Source organism: Achroia grisella, unplaced genomic scaffold (assembly GCF_030625045.1).
Source record: "Achroia grisella isolate CSIRO2021 unplaced genomic scaffold, CSIRO_AGI_Agris_v1 utg2172, whole genome shotgun sequence".
Taxonomy (NCBI): domain Eukaryota; kingdom Metazoa; phylum Arthropoda; class Insecta; order Lepidoptera; family Pyralidae; genus Achroia; species Achroia grisella.
In genome coordinates, this window is record NW_026712718.1 from 309,190 (window position 1) to 334,484 (window position 25,295).

The following is a 25,295-nucleotide window of genomic DNA, read 5'->3' on the forward strand; positions in this document are numbered from 1 at the left end:
AAGGAAGGCTTGTGACTGCGGAGCGCTATCCCAGACTATGGCCCATCTATTGACCAGTCCTTAGTGCCCAACATCCTGCACAAAGGAAGATCTAAAAATGTGATAGAATTAAAAAGAAATGCGCAAAAGTCGTCGCAACATTCTGAGGAAAATACATTTAGTTGCCACTGAAACGAAAGAAGAATTAGCTTTATAAACAAAATAGTTATATGGGTACAAAGTCGCGTTATCACCTAGTGGAATATTCTTTTTTGTATTGGAATAGCAATTTCTCATTACCTTGACAGGAATGCGCAGTCGTAAGAGGATCCTGCTCATCCATGGAGTTCCAGCACACAGACATTCTCAGTTGTTAAAAACGTAGTTATTGACCAGCTGAAAATGGCTGATTTCACAGCTGACAGCATTAGCCGATGCCACAGGATGGGGCGAGTGAATTCAGAGAAATCTCGTCCTATATATTATTATTTAATAATGTTGATTAATTATAAGAAATATGACATTCAAAGTTTGTAAAACTTTTACCCTTAAAGAAGAAGTAAAATAAAATATAAAATAATACCATCCAGATCATCTGGATGAATGGCGGTCTTCCACAGTGTGGTTTTGTAGAAACTTTTTGCCTCGCACAACCACATTGTGGAATCACCTTCCAGCAATATTATTTCCGAACCGATACGATATTGAAATCTTCAAGAAAAGAGCTTATTCCTTTTTAAAAAGGAAGTAGGCCGACAACGTACTTGCAATTCCCCTGGTGTTGCGGGTGCTCATGGGCGGCGGTAATCACTTACCATCCGGTGAGCTGCATGCTCGTTTGTCCCCTATGTTATAAAAAAAAACGGGATGATGATGATGACGATTGTATGGAAATTCATCATTTTCTAAGCCAGGACAATGAAATTTCTTCTTTGGGTTTTGGGTTACATTATTAAATATTATTTCTTTATTTAGTCATGACTATATTCCACGCAGACGAAGTCGCGAGCATAGTTAGTATTACAATAAATAGAACCCAGCAAGTATCAATGATGATCACGTAATAATAGAATAGATCAATAATAGAACAAAACTTTTGTTTTCGATTACCCTTAATATGATTCTTAATCACGCTTGTTATAAATACAGGTGTCTTATCAGATCATTGTTATTGTGTTTAGAATAATTAATCCGTCATGAGTTTTGCAAGTAAAGTGGTCATAGTAACTGGCGCTAGTTCCGGCATTGGAGCCGCTACAGCAGTGTTATTCACCAAAGAAAGCGCCGACGTAGTAATAGTTGGCAGGAATGAGAGCAAACTGAAGAATGTAGCAGATAAATGCGCACTCAGTGGTAACACTCCATTTGTCATCAACGCAGATGTAAGTAATGATGACGATGCAAAGAGAATAGTCAATGAAACCATCGACAAATTTGGTAAAATAGATGTTTTAGTTAACAACGCTGGATTATTTCACGCTGGTTCTATAATTGAAAATAATATATTGGAAGCATACGATAAAGTAATGGCTGTGAATCTGCGTGCAGTAGTACATCTTACAGCTGTAGCTGCACCTCATATTATCAAAACTAAGGGCAATATTGTGAATGTGTCCAGTAATGCAGGAAAAACCCATTCATTGCCAGAATTCATAGCATATAATGTCTCAAAAGCTGCATTAGATCATTTCACTCGCGGTGCTGCTCTAGAATTAGCTTCTTCGGGTGTAAGAGTAAACGGTGTCAGTCCAGGACCAGTGAAGACAGATTTTATAGAAAATAATGCTATGGCAGACGTATCCTGGGATAAAATGGCGCCATTGGTTCCTCTAAAAAGGGTATCTGAACCTGAAGAGATTGCTGAACTTATTCTATATCTAGCGAGTGAGAAAGCAAAAGGTGTTACAGGATCAGATTTCATTTGTGATAATGGTGGACTTTTATAGTGTTGAACAACGGAACTGATTTAAGTTATGAAGCTATTTAATTATATACATAGACATAAACATAATGTGTTTCTGTGTCTACATAGTAAAGTGAATCCTTACTAATGTTATAAATGGGAAAGTAACTATGTCTGTTTACACCGTGACGCCTAAACTACTGAACCGATGCAGTCTCAGTCCGATCAGTTTAAAATTGACAAAGTTTCATATAAACTTTCTTCCTATATTTTTTCCCTTTGGGGGTAGAATTAATCAAAATGCTTTCTCAGCGGATGCCTACGTCATAACATCTATAAAATTTGCCATGCAGGTAGATGTTATGACGTAGGCATCCGCTAAGAAAGGATTTTGATTAATTCTACCCCAAGGGGATAAAATAGAGGATGAAAGTTTGTATGAAACTTTGTCAATTTTAAATCGATCGGGCTGAGACTTTGCATGCATAAAGCTACTATAACGTAGGCATCCCCTAAGAAAGGATTTTGATAAATTCCACCCCAAGGGGATAAATTAACGCGAGCGAAGCCGCGGGGAAAAGCTAGTACTATATAAAATAGAGAGTGGACTGTATATTACAAAAAGAAAATAATTAATGGAAAAGGATGCAGAAATACGATTTCGACCTGGAAGAACGTCTTTCACACTCCAAACTCCCCAAAGTAGGCAATGTAACACCAAACTTACTCACCTTTGCTCAGGAACGTCCCGATGTGTAGTACTGTTTAGTGGCCACGCACTCTACAGTGTATATTTTCATAAAAACATGAAATCTATAATTTTCTTGTTTTATATAGTTAAAAATACGGAGCGTCCTTTTTATTACAGTTCTTATTTTTAAAATGTTTTTTATTCTATTCTAAATTCGAAATTTAAGTGGCCACTTGTTTTTATTTGTGGCCAGTACTACTATATAATATTATGTTATCTGTGGTATTACCAAGCGCCCTTTGCTCCAGTAAGCAAGCCGGTGATATAAACTGCTTAGACTAAGGAAGTTCAGAACACGGAACAGGTAGGTATTCAAAATTCAAAATTCAAAATATCTTTATTCATGTAGGTCTATTACAGACTGTTATGATATGTCAAATCTACCGTCAGTTCGGAATGATATCGAGATGAGAAGAACTGACAAGAAACTCAGTATGTTTTTAAGTTTGTCTATTAATATATTTATTTGATATCTACTGTACATTACCTATATTTTATCTGCTCATATATCTTTCCGGCTGTCTGTAGAGAGAGATTGATTTCAGCGATAAGGCTACGGATTATTATATAAGGGTTATTTTCATACTTTTGAAATGCGTAATATACAAAATATTACGCATTTCAAAAGTATTAGTTTAATTATTATTAAAAGATTCTTACAAGTGAGAAAATAATTAAGTTACCGACCGGAGTTGGCCTTCAGCCGCTTCCTAAGGTTTGGAGTACCATCTGCACGCGCCTTCTATCCTCCGGTGAAGCAGTTAAGGCCAGCTACGACGAACAGCATTAGAGTAGTCTGAAAAGAAACACCACTAAAATGGTGAAATCAAGGAAGCTGGGGTGGTTCAACAAAGCATGCCCGGATATGGTGGGAAGAGAATTGGTAGTAATGTGGACTGATGACCAAATAGCTAGCAAAATACCATGTCAGGTTGACCTCCCGCCTGGAAACCATCGTGATAAATTCGTGGTGAATTTATCAGGATGGGCTAACTGACCTGACCTTATTCTCTATCATCCTCCACTGGTGCCCCGCCAGTGTACATCGGTAGCGCAGGTGGGTGAACCATACTGTTGCGGGTGAGTAATTCTGTGTTGTTGGTCGAGACGATGTATATTACAGATGATAATAAACTGACCATATGTACATAGAAATAATGATCTTATACACTAAATAACAATAGAAAAATGTAAGGTAGGGTGACACAGTTTAGACACAGCAGTGCTTAGTAGACAATATTGAATTTGTCTTACTAGACATTATTAAACGCAATTATTATTTTGATGTATCTAGGTGACTGTGTCCCATACATACCATTATCATATATTTAAAAAAATGGCCGGGTAAGCAGCAAATGCTCGAGGCCCATACCCGGCGGCCAATTTTAATGACTCCTAAGACTACAATCAACCGCTAGCAACAGTGAACAACATCACGTCGTCATATGATAGGCCTGATACCAAAAATGTAAATAAACAGATCTCACAATCCCTAAGGTAAATTTACTGATAGATATGGACAACAATCTGGTGATAACATACATTTATTTTTAGGATAACAAACATTCAGGCAATATTCACAACACACGTGATTGTGTAAAATTTTGTCAAAACATCGTGATACAAACGCTAGCAACATTACAAGTACAAAAGTGTTTTAAATACAATTGCGAGTCGGCTAGTTCTCATTATAGAATAGAATAGAAAATCATTTATTCAAATAAACTTAATTTAAGCACTTTCTAATAGTCAACAATTTTTTTTAAATCTACCGCTTATTCGGAAAGCTGCGGCATCACAAGAAGAATAAGCAAAAAACTTGTGTGTTGCTCTTTTAAACAATCCTTCACATTTTACAAGTCGAAACGTGTGAATACAAACTACCAACCAGCACTAATTTCTTTAGGCTCAAATATAAAAACACAATAAGATTAAATCAGTCGTAGTGCTAAGAGCAGCACCCGTTAAGTCGTTAAGCACACAGCTATACACACAGACAGACTAAACATTATGCCATCATCAATTATTTAAAAAAGACTCGCGCCTGACTGATTTTATTATAGGACATATTATAACAAAACCAAATTTTGTTTATATTGTCACACTGTTTAAAAGCCCTGAAAGATGTTTTTTCTTCTATTTGAACATGTTACTTTTAAACGTGTTTTAAACGTGATTACATTGTTAACTGGGTCTTAACACGAATCATTTTGATGTTAAAATTTTATAGTACAGTACTCGTAGGTTGCACTAGCAGTCAACTCGTGACCACGGCTAGTAAAAAAATAGTAAAATTTTCATCTTCGTTTGAAATTACCACTCTGTCTATAACTTTTCTATCAATTTTAGTCAAAATTGAAATAAAATAGATTGGGTAAATTATTTATTTGCTTCCTCAGCACTCATGGAACAAAATAATTGTGGCAATGTTATTAATAAATGAGGAAACTTAAAACCAATATTAATTCTGAGTGACCTAATCTTGTAGATTGCTAAATGCGGTGTCATAAAGTTTTACATAATCTACAAGACTAACACAAAGACAAACTACATTACCAATTATACAAATAAGATATTTACCATAATAATATTATTGTGAGCTACCGATATTTCGATGCTGTTCATAAAGCGTAAAAAAGTGTTTATTTCAATCGATTTAATTCGATTGAACCATTTCAATAGAAACGTGGATTATATCCAATTAATACAGACTACCAAATAGCAGCAATTCACAAAAAATATACATTCTTGCTTAATTCTTAAACCTACACCCTGGTCACAAGGTTCGGAACTGCTCGGAGTTTCACTCTCTACCACAATGAACCCGGTATCCACACGGTGGCGGGTCCATCCAGGGCATATATAAAAGTATTACGTTATTTAAGTGAACAAAAATGCGCTTGAGTAACGTTCTCTTCTTTAAGGATGCATTGATTTTTTCTAATAACTTTACCATCACCTACGGCATGCAGGTAATGGTAAGAATAAGAGGACACAGTTTATAGGAAGTTGGGAGTGAATAAATGAATACATTGAGTAGAAAAGTAGGTACCTACATTGGTGCTATAGAGAGGATATCAGATCCAATAGAAACTTGGTAGGCTGAAGTGGCACCCGTCTATGGCTTTACTCTAGGGCCCAAATGAATACGAGCAAATATTTAAACATAACAAATAGTACAAGTAACTGAGTATGAATGTGGATGGATATAAAGGGAGGGGACGCCCTAAGAAAAGATGGATGGATTGTGTGAAAGATGATATGAATAAAAGAAGAGTGTTTAGATATGACGACCGATAGAGAGCAGTGGAAGAGAATGACATACTCCGCCGACCCCAAATAATGGGATAAAGGCAAGGCAATGATGAAATAATACAAGTAACTGATGGCGTAGGTTTTACGGTTATTATTATTACACTTTATAAAATTTCAATTACAACTGAAATATTGCCATATTTGTGGAAATCAGACTAGATTGACTTTTGTTATTATAATGAAAGCCTCAAGTCATTTCAATTTATAACATCAGTTCCTAAAACTTTTGTACTCGGCTACACTCAACGCCGCATTACTTATCACGATTGCTATATATAGAGGTGTGTTATCAATTTCTTGTTATTTGTTTATTAGAATCATTTCAACCATGAGTTTCTCTAATAAAGTGGTTATAGTGACCGGCGCTAGTTCGGGTATCGGCGCCGTTACAGCGGTGCAGTTCGCTAAAGAAGGTGCTAAGGTGGTGATAGTCGGCAGGAAAGAGAGTAAGTTGAAGAACGTGGCAGAGCAATGCGCCCGCAGTGGTAACAAGCCGCTTGTTGTGAAAGCTGACGTAAGTAACGATGACGAAGTTAAAAGAATCGTCACTGAAACCATCAACGAGTTTGGACAAATAGACGTTTTGATTAACAATGCTGGCATGGCAGTCTATGGTAACATTCTAAGCGGTAATATACTTGAAGCGTATGACAAAACATTGGCTGTGAATACGCGAGCTATTGTTCTTCTTACTAGCTTAGTTGTACCGCATCTTGTGAAAACTAAGGGAAATATTGTGAATATATCCAGTATTGCAGGGAAAAAAACAATAATGCCTGGATTCATACCATATGCAGTTTCTAAAGCTGCATTAGACCATTTCACTCGTGGTGCTGCTCTTGAGTTAGCTCCTTTAGGAGTGAGAGTGAATACAATGAGTCCTGGACCGGTGAGAACAGATTTTATGGCCAATAACCCAGGTAAAGCAGATATATCCTGGGATATTATGGGTGCCAGTCTTCCCCTAAAAAGGGTATCTGAGTCAGAAGAAATCGCTGAAATTATTCTATATTTAGCAAGTGAGAAGGCAAAAGGCGTCACAGGGTCAGATTTCATTTCTGATAACGGAGGTCTATTACGATTTACTGTGTAATAATAAATTAATTTCAACTACAGTATTGTTTCATTCACACAATATTTATATAATACTGACTACTGTTTTACCGTATCAATTAATATCGCTATTAAAAAATAAGGGTTGCTGATAGAAGGGTAGTATGTATTTAATAATTTAGGGTACTATGTATTTTTAATGCCACATTATCATCATCATCATCATCGCAGCCCGGAAGACGTCCACTGCTGGACATAGGCCTCCCCAAAGATCTCCACGACGATCGGTCCTGCGCTGCTCGCATCCAATGCCTTCCAGCGATCTTGACCAGATCGTCGGTCCACCTTGCTGGAGGCCTTCCCACGCTGCGTCTTCCGGTCCGTGGTCGCCACTCGAGGACTTTACTGCCCCAACGGCCATCTGTCCTACGAGCTATGTGCCACATTATAAAAAAATAAAATATATAATAAATGGTTTAAACAGACAGTTTGTAGTAGACACCGTGAAGCGGTGGAATTCGATCGTCTGCCACACTTTGGTATCTGCAGGAGCGATTACAACAAATAAGAAGGATACAAGCTGGATAGAGTCTTGTGCGATGTTCTGGTTCCCCCTTAATTCCAATGAGATGCTTCGAAGAGTATTCTCCTGGATTTATCTTGGTAATTCGGTAATTTCACGACTTGCGAGACGATAGACTGCGCGTACGTCAAGTGCATGCGTTCATCGCGCAAACCAACTTACTTTTGAAAATAAGAGAAAGCAGCAGCAGATTAAATATTAATATATATATAAATGGTAAAATTTATATGTTGACATTACAAACATTACAGAGATATTTTAAAGTGACATATTCTATAAAAATGTACAAACACCTAATTCTACGATGGCCAGCATTATATTTTCAACACTTACGATTGCATCCGCTCCAAACATTACGCGCGGTAAGCGAATCAAAAATCCACAATTTATGATTGGGACGGTACATATAAACATAAAATGTTAGGGGTGGACAAAGCAACATAGTACAAAAGAGTTTTAATACAGTCGCGAATCGGGTAGTTGCCATTATAGTGTTACATACACAGACAGACTAGACAAATAGGAGGAAACATTATGCTATCATCATCTATACATAAATAAAAGTAGCCTAAGTTACTGCTTATTACATCAGCTATCTGGCAAAAAAAGTCCCGTCAAAATCGGTCCAGCCATTTCAGAGATTAGCCTGAACAAACAAACCGACCGACAGACAGACAAAAATGGTAAAAAGATTTATTTTGGTGTATGTACACACCCGGAACCTGATTGGAGGTCCCTTTCTGCCACATGATGGATCCGGTTTACGCACGGTGAATCCACGGGATGTTAAAAAATTCGTCTCTCTCAGTAGACTTGGTAATAAAATGTTTTAACTTGAATTATATGGTGCTGTGTAATTGCCAAGTCATCGCAATTATAATAGAAATAATGATGTCTAATATCGATATTATAAATGTTTATAGGTATTATTATATATAATTAAATCAATTGTCTTCTATAGAATTATAAATAATTATTATTATAAAATAAATTATTATTTTTTAAAAAACTTAATACAAGCATTTGAATAGTCACCAATTATTTGAATTATATGGTGCTGTGTAATTCGGAATGCAGACTTATCGCAAGAAGAATGAGCAATAACTTGTGTGTTTCTTGTATCGATGAATAATAAGATGTTGCTGGTATTATTATATATAATTAATGATGATGATAAACTGACAATGTGTACATAGAAATAATGATCTTATATATAAAAAAAGTAGGAAAATTTTTGACACAGTTTAGATACATACAGTGCCTATTTGAATATATTGAATTTGTCTTACTAGACATTATTAAATGCATTTATTATTTTAAGAATATCAAGTGACTGTGTGTGTTTATCTTTTAAATAAATGTCGTTTTAAGTAGATTTACATTAACAAGGATTAGGCATGCGACAATCAATATAGTAACCGCTACACACTTAATTTCTGTTCGATCAGATAACATTGTTAACGCTACGAATTTTAAGTTAGTTATTATCTACAAAAACATTTTTATCATTTATAAATTCTTCATTTTTATAATTAGCGTTTTTACAAAGATATGAGATTCTATAACTGCACTCAAGAACTCGTTTCAGAGATGTGCTATGAGAATTGTCGATGATTCCGATCTCTCGGGTGGTATCGAACTACTAGTCTTGAGGTAAGACTTCGTATCGCTTGTTTGTTCTACATACCATGGACTCTGTTCTGAAGAACTGTTCGATATAGTCCATAAGGCTATCTTTTATCATCGTACCGCTCGACATCGACAGGGAATTCATCCCCACACACTGGAATTTAAGTCCCTGACAGTGCGGTTTCAGAGGAACTTCCGCTAGCTTATTTAAATCGTGGAATGATCTCCCTCCGTGAATACAATATAGGGTTTTTCAAGAACATAAAGGTTTTTGGAATCGAAAGATCGATCGGGGGTTTTTTGATGGGATTAAAACTAATACGGTCTATTTTGCATACGCAATCTTCTAGGAATGGGGAAAAAATATATATAACTAATGACAATTTTGCATAAGGATAAATATATTATCGGCAAATATTTCTTCCATATTACTGAAGAATTCTGCTTAAATATATTCAAATTCAAATTTAAATTCAGAAATCATTTATTCATGTAGAACATTTTAGCCGCTTATAAACGTCAAGTTTTTTATATTAAATTTTAATTTTGTTCCCTACCGTCCAGTTTGGTATATAGATCCAATTGAGAAGAACTGGCAAGAAACTCAATTGAATTACTTTTTTTTAAAGGCCACTTTATTTACAATGTATATTTATATAGGTGTCTATGTCTAACATTAAATGAAAATCCCGTGCATGAACAACCATTGCCATGCACGCTCGTCATACAAGTAATTCATAATCGTCATTTAAAATTGTTCATATTCATACTGTCACCACACGCTGGTAATTGTAATGATAAAAGTACATAAGCTATAGCAAGTTGGGAGTGAATAAATGAATACATAGAGTGGAAAAATAATAATAAAATAACCAACAGAAGTTGTGGGATTGTGCATAACAAAACAAATATTCACAAAAAAAGATCTTAGTATAGATATGCTAAAAAAGGTGTCCTTATCGTTCAACTCAATCTCTTATGGACAACCTTGGAGATAGAAGTTTTGGGTAATGGAAAGGTAGATGGCGCACTATAAAAATAGAATTAGATAATGTATGAATAATAAATATATATACACATACAAATAACTAAAGGTATTAAAATATACCTATCTAAATAGATAAAATAATGTACACATATATAAATGTATACATGTATAACAAAAGAAATCAATACAAAAAGATTTTTAGTCGGAGGCAAAGTGACAGCGTACTAGGTTATTGCAAATAGAATGGGATTGAGCAGATTTAATAGGAAGAGCATATTTATTAGATAGTGGCAAGGAGTTTAAAAGATGCATACCCTGTACAATAGGTAGCAATACTGCAGTTATAGAGAGGATCTACTACAAGGTTGGTGATAGGGCCCGAATAAATACGAGCAATTATTTAAACATAGCAAACAATACAAGCAACAGATAACGTCGGTCTAACACTTACTATAATTATACTTTCTAAAATAACAATATTTGATAATATTCCTATATGTAAGAATAACTTATTGCGATACTTGTGGAAATCAAACTAGAAAGAAAAACTAGTTTCACTTTTGTCATGATATACAAAACGTCAAGTCATTCCACTTTGCAAAATCTGTTCCTAAAACTTTTGTACTCGACTACACTCAACGTAGTATTACTTATCATGATTGCTATGTGTATATATATAGGTGTGCTATAAAATTGTTGTTATTTGTTTAGTAAAATCAATCCAACAATGAGTTTCTCAAATAAAGTCGTTATAGTGACTGGCGCTAGTTCCGGTATCGGCGCCGCTACAGCGGTGCAGTTCGCTAAAGAAGGTGCTAAGGTGGTGATAGTTGGCAGGAATGAGAGTAAGTTGAAGAACGTGGCAGAGCAATGTGCCCGCAGTGGTAACAAGCCGCTTGTTGTGAAAGCTGACGTAAGTAACGATGACGAAGTTAAAAGAATCGTTACTGAAACCATCAACGAGTTTGGACAAATAGACGTTTTGGTTAACAACGCTGGCATGGCTTTCTATGGTAACATTCTAAGCGGTGATATACTTCAAGCGTATGATAAGACTTTGGCTGTGAATATGCGAGCTGTTGTTCTTCTTACCAGCTTAGTAGCTCCGCATCTTGTCAAAACTAAGGGAAATATTGTGAATATATCCAGTATTGCAGGGAAAAAGGCAACAATGAGTGGATTCATACCATATGAAGTTTCTAAAGCTGCATTAGATCACTTCACTCGTGGTGCTGCTCTTGAGCTGGCTCCTTCAGGAGTGAGAGTGAATACCGTGAGTCCTGGACCAGTGAGAACTGATTTTATAGACAATAACACAGGCAAATCAGAAATATCCTGGGATGCTATGGGTGCCATTGTTCCCCTAAAAAGGGTATCTGATCCTATAGAAATTGCTGAAATTATTTTATATCTAGCAAGCGAGAAGGCAAAAGGTGTAACAGGATCGGATTTCGTTTCAGATAACGGAGGTCTATTATAATTTAATGTGTAGTAATAAATTAATTAAAATTACGATGTTGTTTTATTCACAGTATTTAGATTATAATGGCTGCCCCTTCAAACGTTTATTTGCTATATAATATAAAATGAATTCAAAATCAATTTTTAGGGTTGTAGTTTTAATGCCACATTTTGAAAATAAAAAAATATCTAAACAATAATAATAAAATATTATAGGTGGACAATCATTGTGACTTAGAGGTATGAAAAATAGATAGTAGCCGATTCGCAGACCTACTGAATGTGCATATAAAATTTCATAAAATCGGTCAAGGCATTTCGGAGGAGTATGGTAACTATAAATGTGACACGAAAATTTTATGTATATGTAAGATTATCAAACGTGATTGTGTACGATTTTGTCTAATCATCGTGATATAAACGGTAGCAACATAGCACAAAAGTGTTTGAATACAGTTGCTAGTCGGCTAGTTCCCGAGATATTGTTACACACACAGACAAACTAGACAGATAGGTAGAAATTTAAACCATCATCGTTTATTAAAAATGACACTCATTTGATTGAATTTATTATTGCTATATATATGAATATATTCGAAGATATGTTTATATAGTTAAAAGCTATTGTCAATTTCCCTATTACATAGTAACCTCCGCTACATGAAATACTACTAATTATCAGAACATATTCACTGTATAAAATGACGATGATAACGGAATTACACATCTTTGTAACAATAAATTTTCAAAAACTAAATTCATACCAAATTTTCATCGTTTTAAGAAAATAGGTTATTGTACACGTTATTGTGCATAAAAAATAAATATTTACAAAAAAAGAACTTAATATAAAAGATATGCCAATAAAAGTAGACTAAACTATCCCTCAAAGCAATCTCTTACAGACAACCTGGGAGATAGAAGTTTTGAATAAAGGAAAAGTAGATGGCGCAATATAAAATACAATTAGATAATATATGAATAATAAATATACACATACTAAAGGTATTAAGTATAAAACTGAAGGTAGGCACACATAAATAAAATATAAATACATGTATAATAAAACAAAACAATAAAGAAAGATTTTTAGTTGGAGAGAAAATGAGATCGTACTAGATTTTTGAAGATACAATGGGATTGAGCAGATCTAATAGAAAGTGGCAAGAAATTGCAAAGACGAATAGCCTGTACAATAAGTATGTACATTGTAGTTATGGAGAGCATATCAGATATACTTCAAGGTAGGATAGTGTTGCATACCTTTATACCTTCACTCTAGGGTCCGAATAAATACGAGCAATTATTTAAACAATACAAGTAACTGATGGCGTCGCGTCGGTCCAACGGTTATTATTATCGCACTTTATAAGATTTTAAAGACAATTAAAATATTTAAAAATATTACTACATGTAAGAATAATTTACGTTGTGAAATATGTGGAAATCAAACTAGTTTGACTTTTGTCATTATATACAAAACGCCAAGTCATTCTACTTTGTAATATCAGTTCCTAAAACTTTTGTACTCGACTACACTCAACGCGTATTACTCATCACGATTGCTATATATATAGGTGTGCTATAAAATTGTTCTTATTTGTTTAGTAGAATCATTTCAACCATGAGTTTCTCAAATAAAGTGGTTATAGTGACTGGCGCTAGTTCCGGTATCGGCGCTGCTACAGCGGTGCAGTTCGCTAAAGAAGGTGCTAAGGTGGTGATAGTTGGCAGGAATGAGAGTAAGTTGAAGAACGTGGCAGAGCAATGCGCCCGCAGTGGTAACAAGCCACTTGTTGTTAAAGCTGACGTAAGTAACGATGACGAAGTTAAAAGAATCGTTACTGAAACCATCAACGAGTTTGGACAAATAGACGTTTTGGTTAACAACGCTGGCATGGCTTTCTATAGTAACATTCTAAGCGGTAATATACTTGAAGCGTATGATAAAACATTGGCTGTGAATATGCGAGCTGTTGTTCTTCTTACCAGTTTAGCTGTACCGCATCTTGTGAAAACTAAGGGAAATATTGTGAATATATCCAGTATCGCAGGGAAAAAGACAACAATGCCTGGATTATTACCATATGAAATTTCTAAAGCTGCATTAGACCATTTCACTCGTGGTGCTGCTCTTGAGCTGGCTCCTTCAGGAGTGAGAGTGAATACCGTGAGTCCTGGACCGGTGAGAACTGATTTTATAGACAATAACACAGGCAATTCAGAAATGACCTGGGATTCTGTAAGTGACACGGTTCCCCTAAAAAGAGTATCTGAGCCTGAAGAAATCGGTGAAATTATTCTATATCTAGCAAGTGAGAAGGCAAAAGGTGTAACAGGATCGGATTTCGTTTCTGATAACGGAGGTTTATTACAATTTAAAGTGTAGTAATAAATTAATTTAAATTATAATATAGTTTTATTTATACAATATTTATAACTAAGCAGTATTGTTGGGATCACTAGTATTAACAAACAAATAAAAGAATTTTTAACGCACTATAATATTGCTAGTATAAAGTAGAACTAGAAAAAAAATGTTTTATTCACTTAATATTTATAACTAAGCAGTATTGTTGGGATCACTAGTATTTTAAATGAAATGAACATATTTTTCTTTGAGCATGTAGGTAAAATATTTTTTTAAATAAATATTTTTTTAGGTTATTTAATACTAACAAACAAATAAATGAATTTTTACCGTCAATAACATTGGTAATAGAAAATAGAAATAGAAAAATAACTTATGAAAATAAACTTAATGTTTTTGAAAGTAAGTGTTTTTGAAAAGTCGATATTTTTTAAATAGTTTTATGGATTTTAATTATATGTTACGATATTGTACTATTTTATTTTAATAAATAATATAAGATAACTTACTATATAGTTATAATAAAGCAAATGTTAAATGATATAAATATATATACTCAACAATTATTTAACTGAGGTTGCCATTTTGGGAAACAATCTAAATTATTCTGAACTGTAGTTTTTCGCTACTTGTTGCCATGGTAAACAATAAACATAATCTCCATCCGTCTTTAAAATGTTTAGTTCAGAAGACAGGAACAAATCAATTCATATATATCGTGATATACATATACTATAACACAGATATTTATATATCAGCGAACCCTGATTCGTAGTGCCCATATTTTAAAATTTAATTGTATTTTATATACAGAAATAAACTAATATATCAGTTTTATATATTTACATATACTATTAATAAATAAATTACAATAATATGCAAATGTTATTTGGATGTTATGATTACCTTATATAGTCGAATAGCACACAGAGTAGAAGTACACAGAGTAAAGTAGTACACAGAGTTTTGGGTACTTCTCAAGGGCAGACTCATACGTGAGAACAATAATACATTATACATACAGGTACATTATACTTCAGCCAGAATCATTGGTAATCAACGTCTATGTGACAGACTCGACCCATTGGCTTTGCGGCGAGATATTGCATCTCTGTGCATTTTCTACCGCATATATCACGGGGAGTGTTCTGAGGAATTGTTCGGATTAATACCAGCTGCTGAGTTTCACCACCGTACCACCTGACAGAAACTGAAATACCATCCTGATCATCTGGATGAATGGCGGTCTTCCACAGTGCGGTTTTCTAGAAACTTTTTGCCTCGCACAACCACATTGTGGAATCGCCTTTCAGCAATGGTATTTCCGAACCGATACGAAATTGAAACCTTCAAGAAAAGAGCTTATTCCTTTTTAAAAGGCCGACAACGTACTTGCAATTCCCCTGGTGTTCCGGGTGCTTATGGGCGGCGGTAATCACTTACCATCAGGTGAGCCGCACGCTCGTTTGTCCCCTGTGTTATAAAAAAAAAGTACATAGACTATTGTTGTCATCATAATCAGCCCACTGAAGTCCACTGCTGGACATAGCCCTCTCTCAAGACACGCCACTGCGCACGATCTTCAGCCCTTCTCATTCAGTTACAACTCGCAACCCTACGTGTGTCGTCGCTCCTCCTAGCTGCGGGGCGTCCTACACTACATTTGCCAATTCACGGTCTCCACTCTAGAATCCGCCGACTCCAGTTATGTTGTTATATTGTTATAAATGTCGGTATATCTGTTTGTTTGTTTGTTACTATTTCACGTGAAAAGGTTGAAAGGATATTAAAGGTAAAGGGAAATTGTGTATCGTGGACTAACGTAGAATGTCTTTTGTCTAAAAGAAAAGTAATCTGTTTGCAACACTGTATTCTGTTAATAAATGAATGATTAAATTATTAAAAGTTGACTAATATAAATAGAAATAGAAATGATATTTATTCAAATAAACTTATTATAAGAAATTTTAAACAGTCATATATTTTTATTCTACCACTCATTCGGAATATCACAAGTCTCATCACAAGAAGTGCAAGGAGTCGAACCCGCGACTTTCGGAATTAAAGCGGTGTCCTAAACCGCTAGACCAACGAGGGCATAAAATAAAAAAAAAAACTTTAAGTCTTAAACTACAGATAAAAAATAGCCTAATTTTAGTCAACATTTTTTAGCTGTATATGTCATAATGTTAGATTTGTTTATATAATAACAATCTACATATATAAATAAAATTAAAGTGTCTGTTTGTAATATTGAAATAACCGTTTTTTCCTACATGTATATGAATATAATTATCGGTATGTACACCAAAATAACATTTCTTACAATTTTTGTCTGTCTGTCTGTCTGTTTGTTCCGGCTAATCTCTGAAATGGCTGGATCGATTTTGACGGAATTTTTTCGCAGGTAGCTGATGTAATATGAAGTAACTTACGCTACTTATATTTTAGAAAAATAAGTTAAATTCCACGCGGACGAAGTCGCGTATACAGCTAGTATAAATTAAAAAAGCTATTAAAATAGGGAATGGTGATAGAAGATCAAAATCCTATTTATAATTATTATAATTAAAATAATATTTCCTAAAAATAAAGAAATGAGCCAAAGAAGTCAAAGATCTAGAGTAGGAACGAAGCTGTACATACATGGAACGAAATTAAGTATGGTCAAAAGTAATGTCTTCCATATGGCGATAAAAATTTATAATAAAATACCAGATGATATAAAGACACTTCCACGAGGACGATTGACATATAAATTAAATAGTTGGTTACTCGACAAATGTTTTTACTCCGTAAACGAGTTTTTAAATTAATAATAGTGTAATAATAATAATATGTATTTATAATTCTCTGATGACAATTGATTTAATAATTAAATAATATTTATATATTTTGCATGCCTAATGAGGCAAAACATAATGGGACATTATATTACAATAACAACCAATGTAAACCTATGTTTAGTGCAAATAAATTTGATTTGATTTGATTTGATTTGAAGGGTAAAAATTTATATTTATAGGTATTTTTAATGCCACATTACGAAAAATAAAATCTAGATTATCTGTGCACTAAATTTTAATTTAATCGGTGCAGTAGTTTTAGCGTGAAAGCGATATAGACAGACAGACAGTAAGGAGGTAAGGATGTTAGTAAGAATCATTATTAATCTATACTTATAATAAATCTGTAGAGATACTGATGCCAAAAGACAGTAAAATTTTTGTCTGTCTGTATGTTCGTCATAAAACAAAAACTACTCGATGGATTTTGACGAAACTTGGTACAATTATTCTTCATACTCCCGGGCAGGTTATAGTACACTTGTCATTACGCTACGATCAATAGGAGCAGAGCAGTGAACGGAAATGTTAGGAAAACACATCAAAACCATTGCTTTACGAAAAACGACGGAAACGCAGACGAAATCGCAGGCAATAGCTAGTATAACATACATTTAAAATAGCTTTTTATTAAATGACGTTTTAAAATCAAAATGAAATTAATCTACAGATAAGAAAAATGGCCTAATGTTGGTCAACATTTTTTATCTGTATACACACATATAATCATAATTATAGATTTGTTTGTATATTAACAATCATAATTGTGTAAATATTGTCACATCATCGTGATACTAGCTTCGCAGAAACTGTCATATACAGAAGTGTTTTTTTGTTAAACATAATATAACACTACACACCACAAATTACATAATTTTAGTTTTATTATATAAATGCTAACAAATAAAAAACACAAATATAATTTGTGGGAAATCTGGAGCCCAAACTAAGCAATAGCCTGTAACTTAGACAACAGGTCTCCCCTTCATATAAATTAGTTATACATCTAGTTTTAAGTTTAAACGTGGAGTGCATTGAGCATGTGTGTGTGTGTGTGTGTGTGTGTGTGTGTGTGTGTATGTGTGTGTGTGTGTGTGTGAGTGAGTAAGTGATCTATGTAAAATTTATATATAAACTTATATTTACATATGTGTATTTAATTTATGTATATTATAGTTTTATTACACTGCATATATTTTCCGTTTAATCGTAATTTTGTTTTAAAATATAATGTAGATATACGACAGTTATCTAGTATCCATAACACAAGTTTTAGCTAGCTTAACTTGGGTCTAGATGGCGCTGTGTGAATTGTCCTGAGATTATTATTATTTTTATCCAAAAATTCTCATCTCCCCTCTTAAGGAGAGGAGATGGCAACATACCCCCGGTAGAAGCACAGTCGGCCGGGGTTCAGGGCCCCAGGGAGAGCAACCGGCGTACAATGCGGGCAGAATCTAAAAGCACCGCTTTCTGCATCTTTCCCGGGAGTGAGCCGCCTCGGAATCCCAACCGTCTGAGATGTTGTTCCAGACTGGTTGGGATAAGACCGTTCACCGACATAACGATTGGAATGATTTCGGTCACCTCGTGAGCCAGGTCGAGATATTTAAAGATTATTATTATTATTTTAATATTTATTATTTTTCCTCTCGACTTTCGCCAGTAATCTTAGTGTGTACTACTATGTATGGGCCTAAGCCAAGTACATAACAATGTTCTATTTTTAGCTGAATCTACTATAATATAAATAATAATCTGTTTGTAGAAATTATTATTATTATTATTACACATATATATTTATGTTACGGAAGGAAGGATGGACTGTATTAAGGCTGGTTAAAAATGAGACACGTTCTTAGGTGAGGTAAAATAGGTGTAATCAGCTCGCTAGCAAAAATATAAAGACCATATGGCATAAGAAAACAAATAGTATATAAAAACAGAACGTCAAAATATAAAATTCAAATATATATAAAAAACATAAAAACTATCAAAAAGGTTGCCATCGGCAACATCCTCCCAATTTAGCTGATGGGCAACCGCACCAGCTTCTTGGGAGCTCAACGCAGTGTTCCGTCAGTGGTTTGACATCGATGAGACTTGCCAGGGTGGACCGCCATCGTTGCCAGTGTGGACCGCCGAAACTCTGCCTTTAAGTCAGCTACCTCGAGGAAGGTTGCTCTCTAAAATTAGGACCGACCGACGTCGACGACGCGTAGGAGACTGGGCATTTCTATCAGTCCTTGATTTTGGTATTAATTTTAATGTTCTTAAAACCAGCGTGCACAAGGGAACATCAGAGACATGGGTCAAGGGACGTGAATTGGCTAAGACTTCTGCATCTACAATAATAATACTTGTCAGCATCCCTTCAAAAACTCGTAGCGTAAATGCAATGATGACTTCATGGCGCACTTAACATTTCTGACAAGGCGTTTTCAAGTGTCACCCATAAACGGTGCTACAGAAGGAATAATGCGTAAAAGGTGTTGCGATTACTGCATATAAATACTGTACAGCTTACTCAATGTCTCAGGAACTCTCACAGTACTCAAGGCTGTGCAGTTATCCCAGATAATTTTGTAGTAGTGTCCCTCTTCTCGCAACGACTCAATATTGCAACATCTATTTTAATACCTCGAGGTGTTGGCAGGCCACAGTAGCTTTTTGCTGCTAGCTCTTCGGTGCATGAAGATACCTGGCTCTAGCATCTCTTCAGTTGTTGAAGAAGGTAAATGTGTGAGGCTTCTTGAAGCTGCCGACCTCGTAGTTTGGTTACGGCTGCCCATCAGTTGTGCCGAATTTAATAAAATAGAAACCGCTCGCGTGTCTGCGGAAGAGGTAGACATTTTAGTACCTATTCCTGTCGGGTCTAATTTAAAATTATTTTTATTTAATTTGTCTATTTCTAAATAGTTGTTACATAATAATTTACATTAACTTCTGAATCCGTCCCTGGTACATTATTTGACGAATGTGAAAAACCAAAAATGACCCAACCCAATTTAGTTAAGTATGCCACGGGTTCAGAGGGACCATTCTCTCGAACTTGTGAAGGAAGGGATAAAAACCAATTATCAATACCTATAATAAGAGTTGGTTGCACATTTTCATAAGAAATAATATTTTTCAAATCTGACAAATGAGAAAACCTTTCTAAGTCAGTCGCACGTAACGTCTGTCGTGAGACACCCAATCTGGCAATGGAACGCACTCTATGTAGTTTAAAAGGATCACTACCAGAATTGCGCCCTTTAATACATATGTCGACAAACTCTACTTCAGACAGTTTTGAGAGCCCCCAATGCATTCCACCTTGAGGCTAGCCTTCGGTCCAGATACCCCGATAGCGCGAGAAATCTTAGAATCAATAAAGGTAGAAGTCGATCCATCGTCCAAAAGAGCAAATGTGTCGACACTACCCTTAGGGCCACTTACTGTAACCGCCACAACTTTTAACAATGGCCGTAAAGTCTTATATTCATTGACAGTCTGACCAATGAACGTATGAGCAGCTGTCTCGTTAACGTTTTTATCGGTTGTCATAATCGGAGGACAAACTGCGGAATTCATGGAAATGTGCGCTCGTGGTTGGTCCTCCTGAGATATATCCTCTATAGTAACATAATTATTACTGACAGAGGACCCCGACACATCCGACAAAAAATGTAAAAGTTTATGATGCTTATATTTACACCCAGAAATATTACATAAATCCCCTCTAGTACAATATTTATACCTGTGTAAACCTTTTTTAAGGCATCTGTTACAAACTTTTTCATTTTTACACCACTTAAACCTCTTTTGAGGTGTGAGAGAAAGAAATTTTTTACATATTTCTATTGCATGACACTGCTGACAATAAAGACATATTAATGTCTTGTCATGCGTATTATCAACATTGTCACTCAAAGAAAATGTACTAGAATGTGATGAATTTTTCATTTTAGAATTTATTTTAGAATAATTATCGAAAGAACTACTAGGATGATTATTAATTATGCCAAATTGTAACTGAATGTTTACCTCCCTAGTCAAAAAATCCGCTAAAAGTTCAAGTTTTGTTGGTGAACCTACAGACGTGTTGGAGGTGAAATTTTTGTTGGAAATAAAATCTATCCACCGTGATCTCATTAGTGGGGTCAATTTGGATAATACAGAGTTAAAAAGTTCAGGAGATTCTAAATAAGCTTTGTTTTTCAGTAATTTTATAATTTCGACACTGTTACGAACGCGACAAGCAAGGATATGTAAATCTCTCGATTCTGTGCCTAGCCTAGGAAGGGCTCGCAGTGTATTTACTTCATGTAGCACAATGTACTCTGGCCGAGCGAACCGCATCTCTAGGTGTGCCATGACTGGCGCAGGGTCGCGTGCTGTTACCAGCAATACAGCAACGGCCCCTCGTGCCACGTAACGCCATGCCGATACGCGCTAAGTTTTCAGCAGGCGTGTACGAAGAGGCTGACTCTTCGAAAACTCTTTTGAAAATAAACCAATCTAAATGTTTACCATCATAGGGAGGTAGTCGATCATCCCTGTGTTTTGAAGGACGGTTAACATTCGTTAAAGCTGTTATTGCATTTGCTAATAAATGAATATCTGACTTACCTGTGTGTGTATTATTTTTACAACAAATATTACTTTCCGGGTGCTGATTTGTAGTTACTATTCCCTGAGGACACTGGTAACTACACTGTGCCGATGATTCAGCCAGCACCGCATTAATAGGACCTGAAGATTGAAGATATGTAGATTGGGGCTCTGAAAAAGTCAAATGTCTGTTAGTGAATTTATTAGAAACAGAGACACGATCCACAAGGGCAGACGTACCGAGACGCGAATAAGCGACCTCCGAAACAGGGGTACGACTGCGGGGACACGTTGTAGAAGATAGGAAATCCACAAGAGCCGAACTACCGGTGGCTTGTATACCAACAGGGGCAGTACGACTGGGAATGACCACCTCCCTAGGCTCCGTTGCAACATCCACACATTTGTTGAGCCAACCCTGGACATATTTAATAGACGAACGTACGCTACGTCGACTGTTACGTTCATCTTCAGCTTCAATCTCAGCTAGTTGAGCAGATAGCTCCAATTCGAGTACCTCACGTTCTCTTTGTTGTAATTGTCGTTCTCGCTCCGCTTCTCTTTGTTGTAATTGTCGTTCTCGCTCCGCTTCTCTTTGTTGTATTTCACGTTCACGCTCCGCTTCTCTCGCAGCTGCGGCTCGTTCCAAATCCAAAAGCTTTTTCGCATGTTCGACTTGAGCGGCTACGGAACGGGCTCTGACAGTGGAAGATGAAGTTGTGGAACCTGAAATAAAAGAGCGTGCTGCGCCCGTTGTTTCGAGCGGCGCGCTAGGTTCCTCACCAACTATATCCGCGGAGGATTCCGCTCTTGGCTGATACTCTCACCCTTCGTTTGGGAACGTGTCTTCATGTCGGAAAAATTTAGAATTTTTATTATAATGTAATACTAAAGACGGCGAAAGAAAGGACCACAATGTTACGGAAGGAAGGACTGTATAAGGACTGGTTAAAAATGAGACACGTTCTTAGGTGAGGTAAAATAGATGTAATCAGCTCGCTAGCAAAAATATAAAGACAATATGGCATAAGAAAACAAATAGTATATAAAAACAGAACGTCAAAATATAAAATTCAAATATATATAAAAAACATAAAAACTATCAAAAAGGTTATCGGCAACAATATATATTTATTATATCTCCCTTTTTACGGGGGTAATATATTCAAACACGCGGGCCTTAGCCAAGCATGGATGAGTTATGTGATGAAGATAGAAATTTTCTGACTATTCGGCATGTGTTTAGTATGACGGCTTTTTGTAATAGGTCTATTGTAGAGGAGGGGATATGCAACGTGTCTAGGTGTTTGTTCAGACTTTTTGGTATAATTCCTGTGGATGACAAAACTATGGGTACTATGTGGATGGTGTGTGCTTTCCATTGTTTTTTTAATTCTATTGCTAGATCTGTGTACTTTGTTAGTTTTTCATTGACTGTGCTTTGTATATTGTGTGTGTTTGGGATGGCTATATCTACAAGTACTTTTTGTTGATTTTGTCGTGTAATGTTATATCGGGTCTATTGTGATGTACAGTTTTGTCTGTAATGGTCTATTGTGATGTACAGTTTTGTCATTATTATTATTATTATTATTATAATAATTATAGATTTGTTTGTAACAATCATATATTATTTGTGTAAATATTGTCCTATCATCGTGATACGCGCTTCGTAGAAACTGTTACATACAAAAGTGTTTTTTTGTTATACATTATAGAGATATCGACGGCCTCGCTGGTCTAGCGCTTTAACACAACAAGTAAGGCGGTTACTTCCGATGGTCGCGGGTTCGATTCCTCGCACGGCACAAACATTTGTATTCATGAGTATGATTGTTTGTATCGGTCTTGGAATACATATATATTCTTTTTCGTAAATACATACATATTGTACCTAGAAAACACACACACTTTTATCTATCTATCTATACATATAAATAAAATTGGAGTGTCTGTTTGTAATATTGAAATAACCGTTTTTTACTACATGCATATGAATATAAATATGGTACATACACCAAAATAACATTGTTTACAATTTTTGTCTGTCTGTCTGTTTGTTCCGGCTAATCTCTGAAATGGTTGGACCTATTTTGAGTGGACTTTTTTTGGCAGATAGGTGATGTAATAAAAAGTAACTTAGGCTACATTTATTGTAGAAAAATAAAGTTAAATTCCACGCGGACGAAGTCGCGGGAACTGCTAGTAATGCAATAGGCTTATACATCGGGTGAAACCGAGAGCACAGCAGTATAATATATAAATATGCAATTGAAAAGAAAAATATTTACACAGCATTAGTACAAATCAGAGATACCATTTGTGTGTTCGACTGTAGATAACTTAAAAATTACTGATCACGATACTATAAATACAGACATGCTATCAAATATTATTATTTGTTTTGTACACTCAGACGCATCATGAGTTTCTCAAACAAAGTGGTTATAGTGACTGGTTCAAGTTCCGGCATCGGAGCCGCTACAGCAGTTCAATTCGCTAAAGAAGGTGCCAACGTTGTAATAGTTGGCAGGAAGGAAGACAAACTGAAGAATGTCTTCGAAATATGCAGCAGGAGCGGTAACACGCCACTCCTCATCAAAGCTGATATTAGTAACGATGACGATGCTAAAAGAGTAATCAGTGAAACCATCAACAAATTTGGTAAAATAGACGTTTTGGTGAACAACGCTGGAATTTCTGACGGTGGGACTATCTTAGATGGAACTATATTGAAAGCGTACGATAGTATAATGGCAGTGAATGTACGAGCTGCTGTTCACCTTACAGCATTGGCTGCTCCTCATCTCGTCCAAACTAAAGGCAATATTGTGAATATATCCAGTGTAGCTGGAAAAATAGCAACAATTGCTGGATATCTAGCTTATGCTGTTTCGAAAGCTGCATTAGATCATTTCACTCGTGGCGCTGCTCTAGAGTTATCTTCTTCAGGAGTTAGAGTGAACAGCATTAGCCCGGGACCAGTAAGAACGGATATTATTGAAAATTCAGGTATATTGAACATGTCCTGGGATGATATGGGTAACATGACTCCTCTAAAAAGGTGCTCAGAACCTGACGAAATAGCAGAAATTGTTCTGTATCTAGCAAGTGAGAAGGCAAGAGGTATAACAGGATCAGATTTCGTCTCTGATAATGGAGCTCTTCTACATTTTACTATTCCGCAATAAAATTTATATATAAAATTCTCGTGTCATGTTAGTTACCATACTCCACTGAAACGGCTTGACCGATTTTTATGAAATTTTATATGCATATACAGTAGGTCTGAGAATCGGCTACTATCTATTTTTCATACCCCTAAGTGGTAAGGGATATCCACCCCTAAATATATATTTTTTTATTTTTTCGACATAATATATTTTTTTTTATGATTATTTAGGATTGAAAAATATATACAACCCTAAATTTTCACCCTTCTAACATCAACCCCTATTTTTTAATAACGATTTTAATTTATATGGCATATCAACGTTTTCTGGGACATCTAGTTTACATTATAAACTAATGTAATTTTATTCCTATTAGTAACTCAGTAATTATATTGTCTGAATTCATAAAAACAACATTGTATATTATATGTTACACTAGCTTTTGTCGGCGGCTTCGCTCGCGTTATCTTATCCCCTTAGGGGTGGAATTTATCAAAATCCTTTCTTAGGGAATCGGGGAAAGTCTCAGCCCGACCGGTTTAAAATTCACAAAATTTCATACAAACTTTCATTGTATATATATTGTACCCCTTGGGAGTAGAATTAATCAAAATCCTTTCGCGGATGCCTACGTCATAACATCTACC

At 35.5% G+C, this 25,295-nt stretch overlaps 5 protein-coding genes across 5 annotated transcripts; all 5 read left to right on the forward strand.

The window, feature by feature from the left end:
• Nucleotides 1-1,175: 1,175 nt before the first annotated feature.
• LOC131842398 (uncharacterized oxidoreductase TM_0325-like) lies at nucleotides 1,176-1,925 on the forward strand. The gene has a single exon (XM_059190934.1). It carries the CDS (start codon nucleotides 1,176-1,178, stop codon nucleotides 1,923-1,925), a length of 750 nt encoding a protein of 249 aa, XP_059046917.1.
• Nucleotides 1,926-6,276: 4,351 nt separating this feature from the next.
• LOC131842400 (uncharacterized oxidoreductase TM_0325-like) lies at nucleotides 6,277-7,041 on the forward strand. Its single transcript, XM_059190935.1, has one exon. It carries the CDS (start codon nucleotides 6,277-6,279, stop codon nucleotides 7,039-7,041), a length of 765 nt encoding a protein of 254 aa, XP_059046918.1.
• Nucleotides 7,042-10,913: 3,872 nt separating this feature from the next.
• Nucleotides 10,914-11,681, forward strand: LOC131842392 (uncharacterized oxidoreductase SSP0419-like). Its single transcript, XM_059190928.1, has one exon. The coding sequence runs from the start codon at nucleotides 10,929-10,931 to the stop codon at nucleotides 11,679-11,681; it is 753 nt and encodes a 250-aa protein (XP_059046911.1). The 5' UTR covers nucleotides 10,914-10,928.
• Nucleotides 11,682-13,286: 1,605 nt separating this feature from the next.
• Nucleotides 13,287-14,051, forward strand: LOC131842391 (3-oxoacyl-[acyl-carrier-protein] reductase FabG-like). The gene has a single exon (XM_059190926.1). The coding sequence runs from the start codon at nucleotides 13,287-13,289 to the stop codon at nucleotides 14,049-14,051; it is 765 nt and encodes a 254-aa protein (XP_059046909.1).
• A 9,844-nt stretch (nucleotides 14,052-23,895) lies between these two features.
• LOC131842390 (3-oxoacyl-[acyl-carrier-protein] reductase FabG-like) lies at nucleotides 23,896-24,666 on the forward strand. The gene has a single exon (XM_059190925.1). It carries the CDS (start codon nucleotides 23,899-23,901, stop codon nucleotides 24,664-24,666), a length of 768 nt encoding a protein of 255 aa, XP_059046908.1. The 5' UTR covers nucleotides 23,896-23,898.
• Nucleotides 24,667-25,295: the final 629 nt, after the last annotated feature.